Source organism: Gekko japonicus, unplaced genomic scaffold (assembly GCF_001447785.1).
Source record: "Gekko japonicus isolate JY-2015 unplaced genomic scaffold, Gekko_japonicus_V1.1 scaffold820, whole genome shotgun sequence".
Taxonomy (NCBI): domain Eukaryota; kingdom Metazoa; phylum Chordata; class Lepidosauria; order Squamata; family Gekkonidae; genus Gekko; species Gekko japonicus.
In genome coordinates, this window is record NW_015160861.1 from 145,151 (window position 1) to 167,712 (window position 22,562).

The 22,562-nt window shown below is 41.6% G+C and overlaps 1 protein-coding gene across 1 annotated transcript in view; it reads left to right on the forward strand.

Annotated features, from left to right (window-relative positions):
• SHISA6 (shisa family member 6) overlaps positions 1–22,562 on the forward strand; it is a 518,048-nt gene that overhangs the window by 127,259 nt on the left and 368,227 nt on the right. The window contains exon 3 of the mRNA XM_015421874.1: positions 5,693–5,788. Within this exon, the coding sequence (XP_015277360.1) occupies positions 5,693–5,788 (96 nt within the window). The remainder of the gene's footprint in view (positions 1–5,692; positions 5,789–22,562) is intronic.

The window sequence follows — 22,562 nt, forward strand, 5'->3', positions numbered from 1 at the left end:
AGAGCTCTGACAGAAACTGCTCTTTTTCAAGAACTATGGCTTGCCCAAGGTCATTCAGCAGCTGCAAGTGGAGGAGTGGGGAATCAAACCCGGTTCTCCCAGATTAGAGTCCACGCACTTAATCACTACACCAAACTGGCTCTCAAGCCACTAGATGACTTCTTATTAACTAATTTGGTGTAGTGTTTAAGTGTGCGGACTCTAATCTGGGAGAACCGGGTTTGATTCCCCACGCCTCCACTTGCACCTGCTAATGTGACCTTGGGTCAGTCACAAGCTCTGGCACAGCTGTCCTTGAAAAAGAGCAGTAAGTTCTCTCAGCCCCACCCACCTCACAGCGTGTCTGTTGTGGGGAGGGGAAGGGAAAGGAGTTTGTAAGCCGCTCTGAGACTCTAAGTGAAGGGTGGGGTATAAATCCAATCTCCTCCTCTTCTTCTTCTTTCTTCTTCTTCTGATGGCACATACATACATGCATACTTCTCATGGCCAGTCCAAACATGAAAGAGAGGTATACTGAGAAAATTATATTAGTAAATAATAGGCAGGACACTTGTGAGTGTAAGGATAGTGATATGGCCTTAGCACATCATTTCTTCACTCACTCTCCAAGAGTGGCCCTCTGGCAAAACTAACTGGGGTTTTACAGGCTATGGGTCATGTCCCATTTCTTCACTGAATAACACATGCCTATGTGCCTTTAGTCTTGCCAAGAAAAGCAGGCTTATAAATGAAGTAAATAAATGTTCACAAGTGCTCAGAAAAGGACGAAGACTGTCCCCTAGGTTCAATTTTTAAACTACAAATAGAACAGATATCTTTTCACACAAGAATTAACATAACTGCTTCTTGTGGAGCAGCATCAGTTTAGAGCATGCAAGATATCGGAATTAGTATGTCAGCCATCTTATTTATTTATTTCCTTATTTAACTTGTACCCCACGAATGGGCTAAGGGGGGCTCATAACATAATAAAAACCAAGATATAAAAACAGTTATATAATTATAGTAACGTTATACTAATTATAGCGGTCTAAGTTATATAATTAAGCAATTAAAACAAGACGGCATTAAACATGAGTAATCCAGCATCTCCTGTGTCATTTAAACAGGCGATGGTAGATGGCCTGATTTAGAACAGTTTTTGATCAGATGGTGGGAGGTGCCTAAAATATAGTGCCCCATAGATGATAAGCAGTGTCCAGGAGGCACTGGGCAGGTACCAAAAGGCAGGGGAGGCCAAGAGGGTTTAATTTCCACCACCTCACCCAAAGCCCTGGTGGAACAGCTCCATCTTACAGGCTCTGCAGAACTGTAATAACTCTCTCAGGGCCCTGATCTCAAATGGGAACATGTTCCACCAGGCTGGGGCCAGGGCCAAAAAAGCCCTGGCCCTGCTTGAGGCTAAGGTGTTGATCTATGGAGTGCAAGGCTGTCTGGGGCACATATAGGGAGAGGCAATCCCACAGGTTGGAAGGGACCTCCAGGGTCATCTAGTCCAACCACCTGCATAATGCAGGAAATTCACAAATACCTCTCCCCCACACATACACCCAGTGAGTGAGCCCTGCTCCATGCCCAGAAGATGGCAAAAAACCCTCCAAGATCCCTGGCCAAACTGGCCTGGAGAAAAATTGCTTCTTGACCACAAAGTGACTATCAGCATTTCCCTGGCTATGTAAGAAAGGGCCATGAGAACTAAGCTCTGATGCAACCCTTCCTGCACTCCTTCTCATGATCTGCCTAAGTTCACAGAATCAGCATTGCTGTCAGATGGCCATTTGGACTCTGTTTAAAAACCTCGAAAGAAAGAGAGCCTCCCGAGGAAGCCTGTTCTACTAAGGAACTTCTCTAACTGTCAGGAGGTTCTTCCAAATGTTTAGCTGAAAACATTTCTGATTTAATTTAAACCCATTGTTTCTGGTCCAACCTTCTGGGGCAACAGAAAACTCCTAACTCCATATATGCAGGGCTATTTTTGAGCAGGAACGCACAGGAACGGAGTTCTGGCTGGCTCCCAAGTTGGCCACGCCCAGCAGGAACTTATTAGCATAATAGGCCACACCCAACAGGAGAAACTCATTAGGATTGGCTACATTAGGAATGTGTGGCCTAACATGCAAAGAAGTTCCTGCTACAAAAAAGCCCTGGGTTTTGACAACAAACAAGGTAAACAGAATAACAAGCAAAAGGTGGGTGTGGCTGGATAACCACACTTCTGGTAACATGGGGGTGCAGCCTAATGGGCTAATGAGCTGTGCTGTCGGGGGTGTGGCCTAATATGCTAATGAGTTTCTGCTGTTGGGTGTGGCCTATTATGCTAATGTGTTCCTGTTGGGCTTTTTCTACAAAAAGAGCCCTGCATGACAGCCCTTCAAGTACTTGAACATGGTCATCATATCACCTCTCACTTGCACGCCTGCAAAGGCATCACCGTCAGCAGGCATGCCACCGCATTCTGCATGAGCTTAAGGTTATGGATCAGGTTCAAGGGTAGTCCCATGTAGAATGAGTTACAGGACTCCAGCCCATAAGTGACCATTGCGTGGATCCTTGCATGGATCCTTGTAGCTAACTCCTGAGAGGTGAGGTAGGGAACCAGCTGCCTGATCAGGTGGAGATGGTAAAAGGTCAATCTGGCAACCATGGTGACCTGGGCCTCCATAGAAAGCAAGGGATCTAGAATCACCCTAAGTCTCCTCACCCTTGGTGCTGGTGCCAATGGCACCCCACCGAGCGCTGGGAGCTGGATTCCTGATCCCACACCCCCACAGCTCAGGTACAGGACCTCCATCTTTGTCGAATTTAATTTAATTTCAAAGCCCCTAATTCCCGGTTGAGAATATCTGTAGTGGTGTCTGACTGGCTATCCATCAACAGCTAAAGCTGAATGGCATCAGTGTACTGATGGCAACCCAGCCCAAGCCCTCGAATCAAGGGGGGGGCGCATATAGATGTTAAACAACATTGGAGAGAGGATCGCCCCCTGTGGCACTCCACATTCAAGCAGGTATCACTGGGACATCCTCTCCCCTAGCACCATCCTCTGTCCCCAACCATGGAGAAAGGAAGAAAGCCACTGTAAAGCAGTCCCCTGGATCCCTACATCGGCGAGGCAGTGGGTCAACAAGTCATAGTGAACCATATTGAACACTGCTGTCAGATCTAAGAGCAACAGCAGCATCCACCCACCTCGATCTAAGTGTCTCTGGAGGTCATCCATGAGGGTGACCAGCATGGTTTCCATCCCATGGCCAGGGCAGAAGCTAGGCTGGAATGGATCCAGGATGGAGGCATCATCCAAAAAGACCTGGAGCTGCTCAGCCAGCACTCTCACCACTACCTTACCTGAAAACGAAAGATTTGAGACCGGGTGATAGTCCTTGCTGACCGTGGGGTCCTATGATGGCTTTTACAGGTGCGGACACACCACTGCCTCTTTCAAGCCCACTGGGAATATCCCAGAAGACAGGGATAGGTTGATAATATCTCTCAGGGGGACCTGAACACCATCTCCGAGAGCCAGTTTGGTGTAGTGGTTAAGAGTGTGGACTCTAATCTGGGAGAACCGGGTTTGATTTCCCACTCCTCCACATGCAGCCGCTGGTATGACCGTGGGTCAGTCATAAGTTCTTTCAGAGCTGTTCTCTCAAGGACAGTTCTCGAGAGAGCTCTCTCTCAGCCCCACCTACCTCCCAGGGTGTCTGTTGTGGGGAGGGGATTGTAAGCCGCTCGGAGATTGCTTTGGGTAATGAAGGGCAGGGCATGGGTCAAAGGGAAAAGAGGTAGACCTCACAGCTGCCAGGACTTTGACCAAAGGCATCCAGGAGCACTCCGAAACCCCTAGCCTCCAGTGCTGGAACTAAAGCAGCCCCTTTGAAGGTCGGAAGCAGAATCCCTACCCCCAGACCACCCCGGCTCACGCACAGGACCTCTGTCTTCATCAGATTCCATTTCAGCCAGCTCAGTCTGAGCCAAACAACCGCGGCTTGTAACACCCAGTCTGGGCCTTCCAGTTTGGAGCCAGGCTGATCGCCCAACAACAGATAGAGCTTGGTGTCATCCACATACTGGTGACATCCCAGCCCATGCCTCCGGGCAATCTGGGCAAGGAGGTGCATGTAGATGTTGAAAAGCATCGGGGATAGCACTGCCACTTTAGGCACTCCACAATCCAGTGGGTGTCTCTGGGACAGTTGTTCCCCAGTGCCACCCTTTATCCCCGACCTTGGAGAAAGGAAGCAAGCCACATCAAGGCCAGTCCCTGAACCCCAGTGTCGGTGAGGCGGTAGATCAGTAGCTGATGGTCAACCATGTCGAACGCTGCTGACAGGTCTAACAGCAACAGCACTGCCAATCCGCCCCGATCCAGGTGCCTCTGGAGGTCATCCGTGAGGGCGACCAGTGCCATCTCCATTCCGTGGTCCGGGCAAAAGCCGGACTGGAAGGGATCTAAAATGGAAGCATCTTCCAAGAAGACCTGTAACTGTGTTGCCACAGCCCTCTCTATTATCTTGCCCAAGTAGGGCAAGATAGAAACCGGCCGATAATTAGCCAATTCAGCCAGGTCCAGAGATGGCTTTTTCAAGAGAGTGGTCAAAGTCCTGGCAGCTGTGAGGTCTGACTGAAGTGGTCCAGAACCAGACCCGGACAAGTGGCTTCCAGTTTCCTTACTGTATCAACTGTGGCTGGGAGGTCCTGGTGGAGTGATGAGACTTTGCAAAATAGCTCACGAATGCCTCACAGCCGATAGCCAATTCCTTATCATTTTGCTTGCCTTGCAGAAGACCAACTTGTTCTTAATAATTGGGCTGGGTGAGAGTTTGCAGATGCAATGAAGGCCACATAGAAATTCTTCTTAGCAGCCTTCACTACCACCTCATAGGCTTTCATAAATGACTTAAAAGATGTTCTCACAGCTTCGTCACAATAACACTGCCACCCTCGCTCTAGCTGTCTCAGTTCTCGCTTCATCCTCCATAGCTCCGTGGTATATCAGAGGGCTAGTTTGGTGTGAGAATAGAGAAGGGCACCAGGGGACAATTTCATAGATGGCCTCGGAGAGCCAGTTGTGCCAGTCCTCCATCAGCTCATCTAACGAGTCACCAGGGGGCATCGGATCCTTCAGAGCATTCTGGAAACCGGGCTTTCAGGGTGAAGTCAGTGCCACCATGGATGACATTAGGTCCCTGGCCTGAGAGGAAGCAGCAGCATTGACATGGATGTACACAAGGCGACATGGAGGGGAATCATGTATTACCATCCTTTGACAACGGGTGGAATAAAAGTGTGATAGATAGACAAGTAATCCTCTGATGCTCTGAAAGTGGTTATCTGCTACCATTTCTTTTAAAGTATTTACTTCATGCAGACAGTAGCATAAGTGTTCTACAGACAGCTGCATAAGTGTTCTACAGAATAGAGACTGCAGTTTGCAAGATGTGAAGCGAGCAAGATTGTAGAAAGGGCCAGGACTTTGTGCATTGGGGTGGTGACAATTGAGACTGATACATAAATGACGGGGAGGTGATAGGAACCCCTTCTGTGTTTTGTGTTAATCCCTGTCTGACCTACAAGGTATGATTTATCTCTCAGATTTTTTGTTCAGGAATGGAACTATGACTGTCATTCAGCTGGAAGCAGGCCAGCGGGAGTTGCATGTCATGATGTGCTGTTTCTCATCTTTCCTTGGCAGGTCACTATGGAAAGGATTTTTATCGAACTGGAGGTCCAGATTTCCATAATTTCATCTCCTCCGGGTTTGTCACATTAGGAAGAGGACACAGCAAGGGTACAGTGGAAACCATTTTTTGCTAAATAGAAAAGATGGGTTTAAGTACAATCTGTAACTTGGAAGCTGGACTATATGTGACAATAGATAACAGTATTTGTGCAGAAAAATATAGGTTTATTCTGGCACATGGTGTTGCAGGTCCAATAAAGTGCCATAGGCAGCCTCTTAAATCCTGCAGAGGGAGGAATGGCATGAGGGTCCATGGAGGCTATAGTATGGCAAGCAGGCAGGCTCTAGTTATAGTTTGCAGTCTGACAGTATGTGTTGCCCTGTGTTTTCCCGAATGCATGGATGCAAACTGCCTGTCTTCCTACCATATTTTCAAGAAAACTAAAGGGGCTGGGATAGAAAGGGGGATGCTACTTTGGGAGCATAGTGCACTCCTCTTATACTGTACATTTGTGCCACATGAACCAGTACCTACATCAGATGCAGCTAACTGTTGGTACAAGGGTCAATGACTATGGCAAATCCATCAGAAACATCTCTTAACACAAGCCCCCCATTGAAACCAGTGGAAGTTGCACAAGAGGTCAAAAGGTGCATAGCTTGCACAAGTATGTATGTTTTTAAACTAGGCCAAGTTAACTTATTTTTAGTTGCTGTAGATTTTCCGGGATATGTGGCCGTGGTCTTGGCATTGTCAATGCCAAGACTACGGCCACACATCCCGGAAAATCTACAGCAACTAATGAACTTCGGCCGTGAAAGCCTTCGACAACATATTTAACTTATCTTTCTTCAAAGCCAGCCTGATGAAGGTGTCGGTGCATTTCTGTTCCCTTTGTACAGCTCAGTGGGAAGTGTTTTGCTGTATGGCTAGGGCCTTCCCTGGGAGTTGCTTTTTATTTTATTTCACTTTCTGTTGCATCACATAGCTTTGGTCACTTGCATGAATCACCTGGAGGTAATTTTTTTTGGGGGGGAGATACTCTCTGTGTTTCACCTGTTCTTTATTTGTGGTATTGTCTGGATGTTATAAACTGTGCTATAGCAGGGCAACATTTTAATGGTCTTGCTACATGGCATGTCACCAGATCTCTTTTAGCATTTCTCTTTTACATCTGCAGTGGGATTTGTGCAGGAGATGCTTCTTACAGATTGTGCCATAAGGTTACTGCTCAAGGTATTCACTTCTTATTCAAGACATTATCATTATAACAGGAGTGCACTATATTTAGATATTTCCCCTCAATATTATAAATATTTTATACAGTGATTTCCTTAAGGGTCATATATTTTTGTGTGTCTACCTAATCTGTGAGAAATATAAAGATATATATGCATATATATATATATGTATAATATGCTGTACAAACCTGAAAACATGTCAGTATCCATATTCTGCATTGTGTATGTTCTGTGTAACATCTTGCGTATACAGTACTATGCTGAGTGTGCTAATGTGGTGATGTGAATAGCAAACTGTACATACCATACCATCTAGCAGTCATGGTGACTCAGGAGCTTGCTGTTACCAGGACCTTGATGGGTTTTTCCTTTAATGACTCTGATGATGCCTGTTTGGGTAGGTTTCTAATGCACTATGGTATGAGTTGTCATTTTAAACTTTTCTTGTGCACATTCCATATTCAGATTGTTGAAGAGTGAGCTAACCTTCTCGAAAGACTTGAGGGGAGAAAGGGACAGCCCTGTCTGTGATATACCATTTAATAACCCTAAGATGTTATGACTTACCTGGCTAGCTGACTATCAAGTCTCTTCCAGGGCCAGCCTCACTCTGTGGCACACTCGTGCATTTATGGTGGTCCGTACTGCTGGTCAGGTGCGCACCACAATGATAATCCAACATTGTTTCTTGCTGACTCACTGTGAGACTATTGTACATTTACATAGATGTATATGGAGATACTATTTCTATAGAAACAATGTATTGTATGTGGAGACATATTGTTTCTTATACCCATTGTTGTTGTTGTTTCCATGGATGTTCACCATTTACAAGTTGTAAAAAAAAAGACATTACCTTTTTCTGATGTTTCTTGCTGTTTAACCAAATGGAAGAAAAACTTTCTTCACGTATGTCATCCAAAGTGGTATGAGTTCTGTGGAACTGTCACAGAGGAACCAATATATGTGTGTATTGTCTGTGTTTTGTGTGTTCAAATAAATTTTACTGAGGTGAAGGCAGAGCACACACTTGACAGTGCAGTGGATGCAACATATGAACAAGGCACCAACCTTCAGGCAGAGGACTTGAATAAACGTCCTCTGAGCTCACCCTTACGAAGATGGGGTGGGAGGACACACACTGAGATTGCAAGCAGAAGTGACAGAGGCTTCAGGCAGGGATGGAAAGCACAAAGTGGGATAGTCCTATATTTTTCTTAGGATAAATTGGGTTAGCCACTGTAATCCTAAGGGAAGCTCCCAGAAGCATCTTATGAACCAGGGATTTCAGCTTGTTACAGTCAGAGTTTCTGTAACCATTTTGCTTATTTGAAAGAATACCTCTGTTCCTCCTACACTCATAGAAGCTAATGGGATCTTCCTCCATGAAATGTAGTGGCGGTTGGCAGGGCAGAAAGGAGAATAGGGGGCAAACAACAGATAAATGATGGTGGCCATGGACCAGACAGAAGAGTGGTGAATGAGCTTTTGTTATATAGCTTTTATCCAATATATTGCCAAATCTCACTGTTCTAATTGGGAGGCTTTCTAAAATTGATTTCCCCCCAGAGTGCTGCATCTTCTGTAGCAATCTAATTAATTACAACTATTATTTTCAAACATTATTATTTTAAGGGGGGGGAAATCAGATCCTGCAGGACAATTAAAAGGGCTTGAAAATACATTCTACTGATGCTCAAATAAGAGCGCTTGAATCTATTCTTTTACTATCCCAATCTTAAACATATTTACTTTTAAATAAATCTCATTTATTTGAGTAGGATTTCCTTTGAAGTGAGTATGTTTCAGATTAAAGCCTCTATCTGATAATTTCTTAATGATTTTAGAAGTCAGGTTCATATATATGAGCTGTGAGATTTGGCAATGCTGCTTGCATAGCTGTGCCCAGTGTGACAATTTTGCATTCTGTGTCTGGTTGAACTGGCCTTTGTGGTGTCAGTTCAGCTGTTCAAATGTTTACAAGCAAACAGCCTTGCTTGTGAGCTTCCCAGAAGCCTCTGATTGGCCACCACTGGAGAGAGAATGCTGGACTAGACAGACCTTTTAATCTAATCTCAAAGAGCATTTCTTCTGCTCTCAACAGTATGTGAAATGTGTGTAAATTTCAAAAAGTCATTTGCAAGTAGAGACCTTATTGATGGTCCTGATAGAAATGCACATAGCCCAGCCCATTGGTGAACACTGCTGTTTGCATGTGAGTGTCATAACTGTGTAAGTGTTGGCTTGCTTTTTTTTATCTCATTGCTTTAGAAGCCGTAGTTGCAGGCATGTGTCTTGATAGTTTTTCTGATTAATGTTGTACTGGCTCTAATATCTCAGTAATGTTACCTGTGAGCAGAGGTGATTCTGTCTCAGCAAACTAACAGCAACTTTAGGAAATAAGCTACCATCACTGCAGTGGCCTGATACAACTTGCTCTGGAGAAATGCAGCTTCATATTATGGCTTTATCGCAGGTGGCTTCTATTTAGCATTAATTTACTGTTTTTAGTGCTGTGTTTAGTTAAGCAGAATGTCTGTGAATATGTGTTAAGCATTTTCTTGCAAGCATTTTCTTGCACTTTTTCTCCAAGGGTTGAATCAATGGCTGATCAAAAGAGAGACCTTTTGAGGATGAAAATAGTGGTATATGACATACTAAATGCCGTGGATACCAAACAGATAAATTCAGGGATTTTGTATTCCACAAGTGTCTAGTATGACACACTGCTGGATGAGTCATCTCACCCTGACATTTCAATCCAAAGATTCTTGCAAAGCATAGTCTGTAAACCATGGGTAGCAATATGCTCTTGTTACAGTATAATTAATCTGGGAATTCTCACACTATAGGCCTGCTGGTGATTCAGGGTCTCCCTTGCACCAGGGACCTAGCTGCTGGGAAAAATACAGCAGTGAATGCTGAAGCTAATCACAAAACAACGTCAGCAAAAACCACTCTGGGTACAACGTTCCATTGCTGTATTCAGTTTGCTTGCATGGCTTTCATTCCCTGATATCTGTGCAATAAAACATAATAGCCATTTCACACTGGCATAGTAGAGACACTGCTTACCTTTCTCTGCCCAGATTTTGCCATACATGTACGGAGGGAGGGATAGGTACATTATAAGCATACAATTCACACAGCAATTGTCTTAGAGCACTGTAATGTACTAAGACATGATGGAAAAAAGGAAACATGCTTCACACTGCATTAATTTGTTGACCACATAGTCCATTTTCTCAGTATAAAGTAAGTCTCTTTTATTTTGCAATCTATAATTAGTCCTAGGAAAAAAGTGAACAAAAATCTCACATTACAAAGATATTGTTGGCTTGCAGTTTTAAGAAATCTCAATGCCAAACTGCTTTAAGTACCCCTCGGACATAGAGATTAAAAGTACCGAAGGATAATGCTATAGCATCTCTCTTTTAATGTACGATTCTTAAATTTGGTTGGAGTTTATGGGACTAGAGTCTGAAGATTAGCATCAGTCATGCATTATTTGTGATCTACCAAACTGAATGCAGTCCTCCAATTATTTACTGTGGTGGCTGGGTGTTTGGCAATCTCCTGGATTTTGCTGTCCTTGGTAAACAGCAAAAACAGGAAGCTTATCAAGTTGTGGCAGAATACTTTACATGGCTGGTAGGTTCTTTTCATTTTCTTGGTCATAACTTGTTCAGACTTTAGCTGCAGCTATGTCCATTCATATGCAAAAATTGTCTGAAAGAAGCAGGACTGCATGCTTATTAGTAAAGAGGGCTCTTCTTCCTCCCCATTTTTGAATTGTTTTTTCCAAACTGTTAGTAAAGCATTGACATGGAACAGGTCAGAGTAATATTATGTGAATGAAAATGTGGGTAACATAAAGGACTGGGGTGGAATTATATTTGGTGGTGGGGACAGAAAGAGAGAGAGAGAGAGAGATGAAGCTGGATGGATAGGAAAGGGATAAGGATGATGAGACGACAGTTCCTATACTCTACATGTTATGCATGTGGTAGTCTTCATTCCTTAGAATTCAGAGGAACAAACATAGTTGGGTGCAAGGGAAGAATTACATTTAAGAATTAACTTCGAAATAATAGTGTGTCCACCTATACCACCTCTGATACACATATCCTGTTATTTTCAATATGTGGTGGTTAATTTGGTGAAATATCTACAGTGCCCTATGCAGATGTGTATAAAGAACCATCAAAGCTACACTTGGATGAGGGTCTTTTTCTTCAGGTCACCCAGCAAGCTCTTCAGAGCCATGGACTCCCCCTTCCCCTATGTTGTCTTCCCATGCTTTTCCTCAGTGCTGTCCATGGTCCTGATGTCTTCATCCAAAATTGTAGTTTTTTTCTTCGTAGGTTGTCTTTCAAATTCAGTGTCAACTGCTTCTCCATTGTGTACCTGTAATAAAATAAACTAACTAAAACCTACTGTGTAGATGTACATCCATAAAAATGCATGTGTCCCTGTGTGTATCCTCATTTATTGAAGTTCCCAAAATCTTCCAAGGGGTGTGATTAGTATCTCCTTCAATTGTGTCACTTCATCAAATGCCCCTGTGCCTTCAGATGACTCCGGTTCATTAAACAGTTAATGTGCTGCCAGTTAGATGTGATTTAGAAAAGCTGGAAGGGACATAGTCTCATAGCAGCAGCCAGAGTTCTCCATGAATAGGCAATGCAAAAATTTAGGTCCTGGCATGTAGGCTCCCAGTTATCGTTAACACTTGTTAGCAAGATCACATTGGCATGGGGTGATCAAATTGCAGCCATCTGCATCCTAATGAATCGGTTTATGTCACTCTTATTCACTGTGATGGCATGCAGCATCCTCTGTGCACAGCGCCTATTGTACTTTGATTTCTAATTGACACTGATCCATATTCTGCTGCCAATAGTGTATGTTGCAAACAGGGTGGTTAGGATGGAGAGAAATAGCTCGTGGTTTATGGCAGGTGAGTATAACTGAAAGATTCCAGTAGAGCAAGAACATTTTCATTTCTTTCACTTTTTCAGCATGGGGATTTATGTGCACTGTCAAAAAAGCTATGCTTGGCATTGGTCAATGGGAAGAAAACAGAAGGGGAAAGCTATCTAAGTGAATAACAGAGACACCATAAGGATGCTTGGAGCAGAATAAGTGGTCCCATGAACTAATTGCAGTAAGATAGGAAAGGGTCTGACATAGAAGGAAAGAGATCACCACCTTTTAAATTTTAATTGGAAATTGTATACCATACCTTCCATAAGAATAAATCCAAGGCACTATATATGGTAGCATTACATTTTTATATGCTCATTACACAAAACTTGAAAACATTAGAGTATTCATTAACTAGAAAATGCAAAGTTCAGCTAATCCTAAAACTACACCTATTGCTGTTGCTGCATTCGGCAGGGTAAGTCTGAAATCTCCACAGAAGTGCAAAACACTTAGTGTTTCATTAAGCAAGGTTTTGATCTTACTTTTATACAGCTGTGTTTCCAGCTGTAATTTCACTGGGCAGTACTGACATTGTAAATGGTAACTGATAGAACTAGTGCTCACTCTACACTGAGATGTTTTGTGACTCACAGTTTTTGGTTTGGAGTTGGTACTTCTAGTAAATGATTGAGCTGGCATTAGTAGATCTCTGCCAGCAAACTCAACCATGTTTAGACTGGGGTAAAGGGTCTTTTTAAAATTTTGACTGAGTTTTAATATATTATGGGACAAAAATATAAGGGTGGGAAGGGTACAAGGTGTGGGATATGACAAAGGAAAATTTAATCAATTTTTTATAACAGCTGTTACATATTTTCAGTCTTAATTCTTTGTTTCCAGTTCTGTTTCTTTGTATAATTACTAGTATCACCTAATCACTGACATATTTTGTTAGGTTCCTAAGAGTCTAATTCTCTATAGTTCCAATTGTATTTTCTCTAAAGTTATATTATGTTTATTCATTTTCTTGGCCTTCGAGGTTTCCACCCAGTCATAAAATAGTGTCCAGACATTTCTTACATTTCGTTTACTTCTGTCCTTCAATAGGTTTGACAATATATCCATTTCTGCTATTCCAAAATATTTTTTTTGTCAAAAGTTCATTTTCTGTTCTTATCTCTGCTTTCTTCCAATACTTAGCATATAAAATTCTTGCTGCTGGAACTACATGCATGATTAGATATTTTACTTTCTTATCTTTTACATCGGGTATAATATTAAGCAAAAACATTTCAGGTTGGGTAAAGGGTCTTGACTGAATGAATGACAGCTGCCAATAAGAGGGAAAAGAAGAAGCAGGATTGGCTGTTAGGGTGCAGCTAGCAGCTGAATTGCCACTAGGTGAGTCCAGTAAAGAAAGGACACCTGCCAAAGACTTCAGAGTGCTGGCAAAGAGGGATCAAGGTGACCAAGGTTCATACAGGTTGGATATCCCTGATGTCTTTTGCCCAAGGAATCTGGTAAAGAAAACATTTTTAAACAAAAAATAATGTTTTCAAAAGAACCCTGTAGCCAACTACATCTAATTTGAACTGTATTTATTTTTAAAAAATTATATGCTTCCTCTCTAGAGATATGCTTGCTGTAGCTTACAAAAAACATTACAATAGAATGATGAAAACAACAAATTGTGAATAATGAAAAGCCATAAAAATAAGCCAGGGACATAAAATGACATTAAAACATTCAGCAGTCTAAAAACAGTTCACAAACTAGAGGCAGACCATAAAAATGGCTTTAAAAATGGGAGCCTGATTAAATAGAAAAATTTTGGCCACACAAAGGATGGTAAGGTAGGTGCTAGGTGAGCCTCAGGACATTCCAAAGGTGAGGTGCTGCTACTGAAAAACCCCAGTTTTTATTCCCCACCTGCCTTACCTCTACAGATAGGAGCCTAGAGAGCAGGGCTTGAGAAGAGTATCTTAACTGGTGGGCTGGACAGTATGGGAGGAAGCAGTCCTTCAAGTACCCCCCCCCAAATGTTCAGTGTCTATTAAAGGTAAGAACTCATGCTTTTAGTTTTGCCTGGAAAAAGATGGGCAGCCACTGGAGGTTTTTCAGTACAGGGACAATACAATGCCTGTGTCCAGCCCTGGGCAATAGTTTGGCCATCATATTTGGTCACTTGGAGTTTCCAGACAGTTCTTAAAGATAGCTCCACATGAAGTGTATTACAGTAATCAGTATAATGACTTCCAAAATGATCTCATAAGCTGATCTTGGAAAGAAGGGAATAAAATGGTAGGTGAAAATTTCATCATGATGTCAGGACTAGACTGGGGCTTTGGCCAAGTGTATGCAAATCCAGATCTGAAAGGTATGTTTTCTGGCTCTGAAGATGTCAGCTAGTTGATCTGGAAGATGCAACCAGAACATTGACCAGGTAGAGAAAGAAGGCCAAGCTCTTAAGATTTATATTAGACCTGGAAGATTCAAAGTCTTCATCCTGCTAACCTGCTCACTTTCTTCACTCTGTATGTGAAAAGGGCTCTGAGACCTGAATATACCCAATCCATGCTTATCAGCCTCAGATCTTGATGCTCCCAGGTTGTGTTCCTGAAAGCTAATGCATAGTATGAAGCAAAACATAATGGAAACTTGGCTCCAGTTCAGCTTTGAGTACTGAATTAGCTACCATTCCTTCCATAAAGAGATCTTAGGATCTTTGTGGACTGCTTCCTGAAATGTCAGCTAAGCATGCTACAGCAACCAACATGGCAAACAGAATGATGTGGTTTACGAAGAAAGAAACAGAAAGAGCTTATTTATTTTAAATATTTACATCTCACCTTAAAACAACTACTTTAAAGCCCAACTCAGTGATTAAAGCAAACAGGTTGAATCCCAAGGCACAGAGCCGAAGTTCATCAAAGCAGTTTTTGTTACCGTCCCACAAAGCTCCGTGGAAAGTGACAGCTGAGGATTCAGGGATCCTTCAGAACAGTGCGTGCCATGTGGCATGGGTGCTATAGTAAGAGGGGGAATCTACTAAAATTGCCCTGCTCAACCCTTCCAGAGCAAATTCTTAGAGCTCAAGCTTCACTTGCACAAGAATGGGGGTGATGAGTTGGGCCAATTGCCCTTCCTGCTTCAGCCCCCCACATTTTTTACTGTTCTGGGGGGCTCATTGTGTGAATCATCCACCTTTCAGGAGGCTCTAGATAAAAGGGAATGTGGTAACATTTACTTCTGCACATTGAAATTAACAGTCTTTGCTGGGCTGTGTCATGTCTAAAACAAGCAAGAGAAAATTGTTTGCCCACACTATACTGATGAATACTGCAATATTATTAATTCTGGTTGCAAACTAGAGTAAAGATGTAGAGGGACTCACAAATGAAAAGGATATCAGTGAGATTTAGGCAGCATACAGAAGATACCCATGCTGATAAGATCAGGGTTCCCCAATGTGTTGCCCATCAGTACTTCCCTTGCCATCCATCAAGCTTGCCAGAAAGTGTGTGGGGCCATTGCAAGGCAGAGCTTGTTGTTGGCTGCTCTCATTGAAATGAAAGAATTTTCCACTGGAAGACTAGGAATACTGGTAAGCATGGGGGATTTCTTTAGTCAGTGTATGGTTCCATTCCCCCCTTCAGCTTTCTTGGAGATGTGAGAAGGGAGGTATTCTATTTGGCTCCACCTCCTGCGGCAGCCATTTGGGGTTTGGTTCCTCCTCCCATGGCAGCCATTTTGAGTGGCACTCACAGCTCCCTCTTAAAATTCCAAGGGTGCCCACAGGCTAAAAAAAGGTTGGTGGACCCCCTGCTTCAGTTACTGTTTAAACTGCAACTTTAAATTCTTTGTCTCATATACAATGTATGTGCATTATAGACTGTTCTCATGTTAACCTTGAGACACTAGCAGAATACCGTATCATGTAGATATAAACATGCACATATCCAGAATGAGGGAGAAATTAGAATAAAGAATGAAGTCAAGAATGGGCTATAGTGAGCTTCCCAAGCAAGTGTTGATAAACTATCCTTCTCCCCCCATACATGATATTATCTCACATATCTAGTAACTGGGGGGGGGGGACAACTACCTCAGAGACAAATTGACTTTAATAGCACAAGAAATTGACTAAGAACATCATGTTTACATGCTCACCTTACTTCAATCAGAACCAGAATTTACACTCCCTCACCTGCCTGCACTTTAGGCAACAGGAATCTCCTAACAAGCATATAATTTGTCACAATGAATAAAGAGCTTGTTAAAACTGAAGCAACTGGCACTAATTGATAAGCAGCTGTGCAAGTCCTGTGGGCTTGAGAAGAAGGTACTGAGGCTAAGTAGTTAGCTTTTCATAGTTAAAGCTGTGCCGTGTGCCACTGCCATGTCACACACCTGTGACATTAAGATATCCCTTGTCACCAACTTCTGTCTGTGGCTTTATTTGTAATAACATTTGTGCGGCAATCTATTTCACCTTAATGAATTCCTCTTTCTTTGCGTAAAACAAATCACATGACTCAAATGAAAAGTCAGTATTTTACTGAATGCCCTTTCTAAGGGAGGATTCTGACAGCTATGTCACTCCAGTATGGCAGTGAGCTTTAAGAGTGGGAGTTGTTGCACTGCTTATACATGTGAACAGAGAGCAACTTCTACATCGTCTTTGGACTGATTGCCTTTTCGATATGTATTGACCAGCATTTGGGTACATATATGGGCCTGTCATTTCCTGTAGAGAACTCATTTAAGCTTCTTACAACTGGTGCTTTACCTAAGGAGGATTTCAAAAGAAATGAAATATTCTAAAATGGGGGGGAAATCTAATTCCTTTCTGGGTTTCGTTTACGATTAGCTGTAATTGGATCTTACACATCATAAGTCTAGGTATTACAGAGTCATTGAAATTTAAGGGCTGGAGGTGATATGAAACTCACCCAAACCAAGTCTTAGGACTGAGCTAGAGCACTCTGCAGCCAGCACACCTATCAAACTAGCCAGTATCGTTATTCAAATGATGAACAGATAACATGATCAAGATGCCATACACCACAGGTGCATATAAGAGAGAAGAACACATTTCAGGCAAGTGAGCCATCTGTGTTGCATATTTTAAAGTGAAGTCATTGATTCATTTCCTGCCCTTCCACTGAGAGTAGCTCAGAGTATATTTTATCTTTGAAAGAAAACTTCTGTGAGGTCAGGTAAACTGAAACTGAATAACTTGCCAAAGTTATCTAGTGAACTTCAGTGAGAAGGATACAAACCTTGGTTTCCCATGTTCAAATATCTATAGCATTCTATGCATTGCTATCCCATGATCCTTCTGGAAACTCATGCTCCAGATAATGAGGATAAAAGCAAAACAGTAGAAAATATTTTAGCTCTTTTGGACAAGTCTGTCATTCCTAATATAACAACTCCAATTATGACAATTTCTGAAACTTTGTCAAAATGTAAGAGCCATACTAGCTCAAACTGATATGCCACCTAGTCCAGCAAAGTGGCAAACCAAATGCACAGGAAGAAACATAGGCCAAAATCTTCCCCTACTGATGCCCCCAGCAACCAACATACTGAGACCTACCACCTTTGAACATAAGTAATAGCAATGTATGGACCTACCAGGAGTAAGGCCTGTTGTGGGAAAAAATATAATGAGCACTAGAAAGAGTCTCCAGGTGAGTGTCCTGGTTGAGAGCCAGTTTAGTGTAGTGGTTAAGTCTGCAGACTCTAATTTAGGAGAAGCAAGTTTTATTCCCCACTCCTCCACTTGCAGCTGCTGGATGACCATGGGCAAGCCATAGTTCTGTCAGAGCTGTTCTTGAAATAGCAGTTCTCAAAAGAGCTCTCTCAGCCCCACCTACCACACAGGGTGTCTGTTGTGGGGAGGGGAAGGAGATTGTAAGCCTCTCTTCAGGTAGTGATGGACACAGTATAAACCCAATCTCTTCTTCTTGTTGTTGTGGCTGGTGGGGTGATGGAGAAAAGGGGAAAATGGAGGGAGGCCAGTCGTGTTTATTTCCTTCTGCTTAGCTATAAGGCAGGGCTGTCTCAAGTCATTTTGCTGCCTCGTGGGTAGTATGAGAGGAGAGCTGCATGGTAACAGTTTTGGTTCCCTCCACCCCTGACTTGTGTTGATTTGGGGCTATGCAAAAAAAAAAAAGAGCAGTTTTTTAAAGGGCTGGTTTGGAGAAGAATTGTGTAGGTGGTCCCATTACTCTCCCCTTACTGTTTCCGCTATCCAAATTACCTCTAACTGAAACGGCTTTTCTCTGGAAAAAAAAGAACTTGTATGCAATGCTTCCTTAGGGCATGTTAATCTTAAGAAAGGGAGAGGAGACTGGAACTCTTCCAAGCAGCAGTCATGCATGGATGAATACAGGCAGCAACCAAGGACTCACTTGAGTACTTGCTGTGGTGGTTTCACAGCACAAAACCCCAAACAAATCCATAAGGCCTAATGCTGAATTCAGTAGTTTATGGCTGCTCCAGGTGTTATTGCTTCCTAGGTACAACCTAAAGGTACAAATAGAGAATGAGAATGAACTACACCCAACACATTTGTTTTCATTAGTTGCTAAGCCGTCTAGACTATCCTACACAATTCATTCCTGACTTTTAACAACAGTAATGAAGCTTCCCATCATGGTTTCATCCACAACATCTTCTTGTTTCTATTATCCTAGCTACAAACAAATTATTGAATAAAAATTTCAACAGGAATTATCCTTATGGAACTCCACTAATTTCTCTCTTACCTGAATTTCAGCATTGCCGTTCAACAAGTCTCATATTTATTTATTTACATTTGTTAAAAACCTGCCTTCCCTCTAAGAATCTTGATGTCCTCCCTTCTTACCCTCTTATCCATATTATTGTTTCATTTGTAGATTATTATTGATTATATATAAGAGTTGAAAGGGACTAAGAAGTTGACAAGACCATTCATACACAATCTTTGACAACCAAGGATGGCCAAATGGTATTCCAGCCCCTAGTTTCATGGTTCCTGCCCCTCCCCATACAAGGTTGCAAGTAGGCTGTTTCTAATGGGAAAGTATCTCTCATAGAGCAAAATGGGAGATCACCTTCTCTTTCTTCAGGGTTTCCAGGTTGGAAGCAACACAGCTATTCATGCGCTGCTTTGAGATGAGGGCCCTACTTGCCAAGATGGGAAAAAATGGCAAGTTCTCCTTCCTTTATAATAATAATAATATTTATTGCATTAGCAAAAAAGCCATAGCAACTGTCAACTGTGCAGGATAAAATAAAATAAATTTAGAACAACAACAACACACACTTAAAAGGTCATCAGGAGTAAACTAATTAAACTCCTTCATTTATGCCAACAGCCAATTTTGCTCAGAGATTAGATAAGAAGTAAGAAGATAAGTATGTTGTGTGCTACCAGTCCAAAAATAGAAAGTGATGTTGCATTGTCATGGACCAGGCAGGAACCTCTGTTTTATTGGGTACTTCAGCAAGAAAAAGATGGGTGAGGTTATGGTGACATCATATTTGGTCAGGGTTATTATTCAAGGTGCTTGACTTGGTACAGCCTGGCTGCCCAAAAGATGGCCATTGCTGACCCATGCAATAAAAATCACGGAGGACAGGCATTACAGAAAGGTGCTCACATAGAAAGCCACTCAAGAAAATGTTTACAGATTATCCAGACCATATGCTGCACTCCTATGATCACTTGAACTGAGGAGAGGAAGATTCTTTCCCAGTACCAAATATTGTGAAAATCAGATCAGCCTGTGAGCATGAGAAAAAAAACCCAGCATGTGACCCCAGGGGGAAATGTATTGAGATAATTTTCCACCCACTGAATACCCTATAAAAATTTCTTTAAAAAAAGTTAAAAAAAATATTTTCTACACAAAACAAACATACAAACATAAAAGAGAGTAATCTCAACACAATTATACCTCAACACAATTTCTAATTTCTATCTTTCTACCAAATGTTTTTAGTACCAATATTTCTAATTATCTATCTTTCTACCAAAAAGCCATAAACATTTTTGCAACTCTGTATTTTACCATTACAATTTCCTACTACTTAAGCATTATCTACACTTTTCACTATAGTTTTCTATTAATATAAATTTAAACATAGCTTGAGGTTTCCTTACCACATTTACTCATATGCAGGTTTTCTTATCATTCTAAAACTTTTAAAGTAGTCTTTCATTTACTATAATTTAAGGTTTTTCTTGCACACTTATAGTTACACAACTTAATAATATAATTTGATTTTCTATAGTTCTAGATATCCTCTTTTACCAGGAGTTCCTAAACATTTTAATTACAGCTTCCACCAGTACCTTTAGTATGCATCAATTCTCTATAGGTGTACAAAATCTTACTTAAGTTCTCCTATCTGTGATAATCTTTAACTAAGAAATTTAAATTGATCTTCCCAATGAACTTCCAGCATAACCAATCATAATCAATTGCCATACAAAGGGTTCCCTAAACCAGCTCCCCTCTTAAACACTTATAATTATCCAATCTTAATAGTACAAATTTAAACTTCTAGAGTTCTTAAAATCATCTTCTGCTAAGGATGCCTAGGGATTTTAATTTCATCTTCCACTGAATGCATTGAATATGTATCAATGCTGTATAAATATAAAAATCCAAATTCCAACATAGCCAGATGTAATCAGTTACCATACAGAAAGCTTCCCAATCCCAGCCTTATTTATAAAACTTAAGTCTTTTTTTTCTTTTCCTGGTCTACTCTCTTCACTAATGTCTTAGTTATAAGTCTCTTGTTTATGTAAGTGGAAAGGCATTCTTTTAAGACTCTCCATCTATATTCAATTCTGGCAGTTGAAGATTCCATAGATTCTGTTGTATCTTCACTCTGGAATACTTTTTCCTTCATATCTTTGAAAATTTCAGTATTTGCCTGTCCTTTGTAAGCTCTGTTGAAGTCTTCTGTAGAAATTTTTCCTCTTTTTGGTATATATGTCACTCTGTAGGGTTCGACCTCTTGCTTGTAGATTTGATCTGTATCCTGAAGAGTCGGCTGCTGAGGTTCCTTTATCTTAATTGTAATTTGTGTTGATGTATTTGATGTATTTTCCTCTTTGTCTTGTGTTAGACCAAATGCTTTTCAACAGCTAGACTCACTGTGTCGAAAATTGTGCATTTGAGCTCCTCCCACGACATCTGTCCCAGAGTAATATCAACAGGGCTCTCTTGTGCACTCATTTTAACACAGTATCAAAAACTAGCTCAGTCAAGTAAAGCAAAAGCCTTTGCAACTGTTTTTCAATAGACCCTACAACACTGACAACATTTGAAGATAACTCCTATGGAAGAGATAACCATCAGGAATCTTTCCACATAGGTCAGCTGTTTTGCAAATGTAAAATGGAGTCTGCGCACTGTAAGGTTTTATTTTCAACAGTAAGACTGATGTTATGGGAAACTCTTGCAAAGCCACAAATTCAATTTTAAATGTCTCTCTTTCTTTCTTTCTCAAGGAAGATTTGTAATCCTTTCATTGAGATATATTCTCTGTTAAAGTTATTTAGTCATTTTTCTTTACAGAGCTTCGTATGTCCCGTAAATCATTTAAATCCAAAAGGCGAACAGTAATAAGAAAAGTTCAAGGTTTAAACAAATTTACCGTCCAGTAAAAGATATTAGGAGCTCAGACAACAGCCTTTATATCCTTTTTGCCCCAAAAGAGTTTTAGTGCAGCTTTTTGTTGTTGTTGTTGACTCGTCCAAGCAGCTACAAGGTGAAAAAGCAGGGGAAATTCAACCCTTCTTTTCCTTGTCTTTTTAAAGATTTAAAGGGGCTTAGCCAAACAGTCGTTGCATTATTACTCACAGTAGAGTTCTTCATCAGTGTTACAGATGAGGCTCAGAATTTTTCTCGTTGCAAAGGGTTGATCACTTCTTTGCACTCAATAGCTGCCAAAGAGGTCCCTGCTTCAGGATGATATGGGGTCTACTAATGTACCACCGCACGTGAGAGCCCCCAGATCAAATCCCCTGCAATAAGCCCCCCTCCAGGAAGGCTTATTGGGGTCTGGACAAGCCTAGACCCCCCCTAAAAGATTCGGCGATTCCACGGGAGCTCTCCTGGAATTGTCCAAAAGTGAAGCACCACAAACCCTCCCCCCCAGGAATTTCCCCGAAAATTCCTAATACCCCAGTGGAAGTGACAACAAATGTCTCCCAGACCTCAGTGTGCCAGGTGAGCTATCTTGAAACAGAAAACCTACAATTTGGACCAGTGAATACTGGATAACTGGGAAAGAAAGCTGAAATTCCCACAACAGGCACGAACAAGCCAGCCTGACTGCCTAAGCTGCATAGTTGAAATTTATATAAACTATAATCAAGAGGAAACATGTTCCTACCTGTACAGATTGGATAGGTATTTTTCATGTCCCTGTCTCCAGCATTTCTGTTCCTGGAACAGATTGCTCTGTGGGAAACTAACTGTAGTTGGTCTTTTGTATTGTGGCAATGCCAAAATGCCCCCCAGATAATATGGACTCTACTTTTCTAAGGAAGAATAAGAAGAAATTAAAGTAGTCCTGCCTTTCCCCACTGAGTTTGTAACCTGGCATGCCCTTAAATTAGCTGGAATAAATTGAAGGCTGCCTTATTCTATGGGAGATTAATAAAGACTCATAAAATGACCATTTTATCTCATTCAGG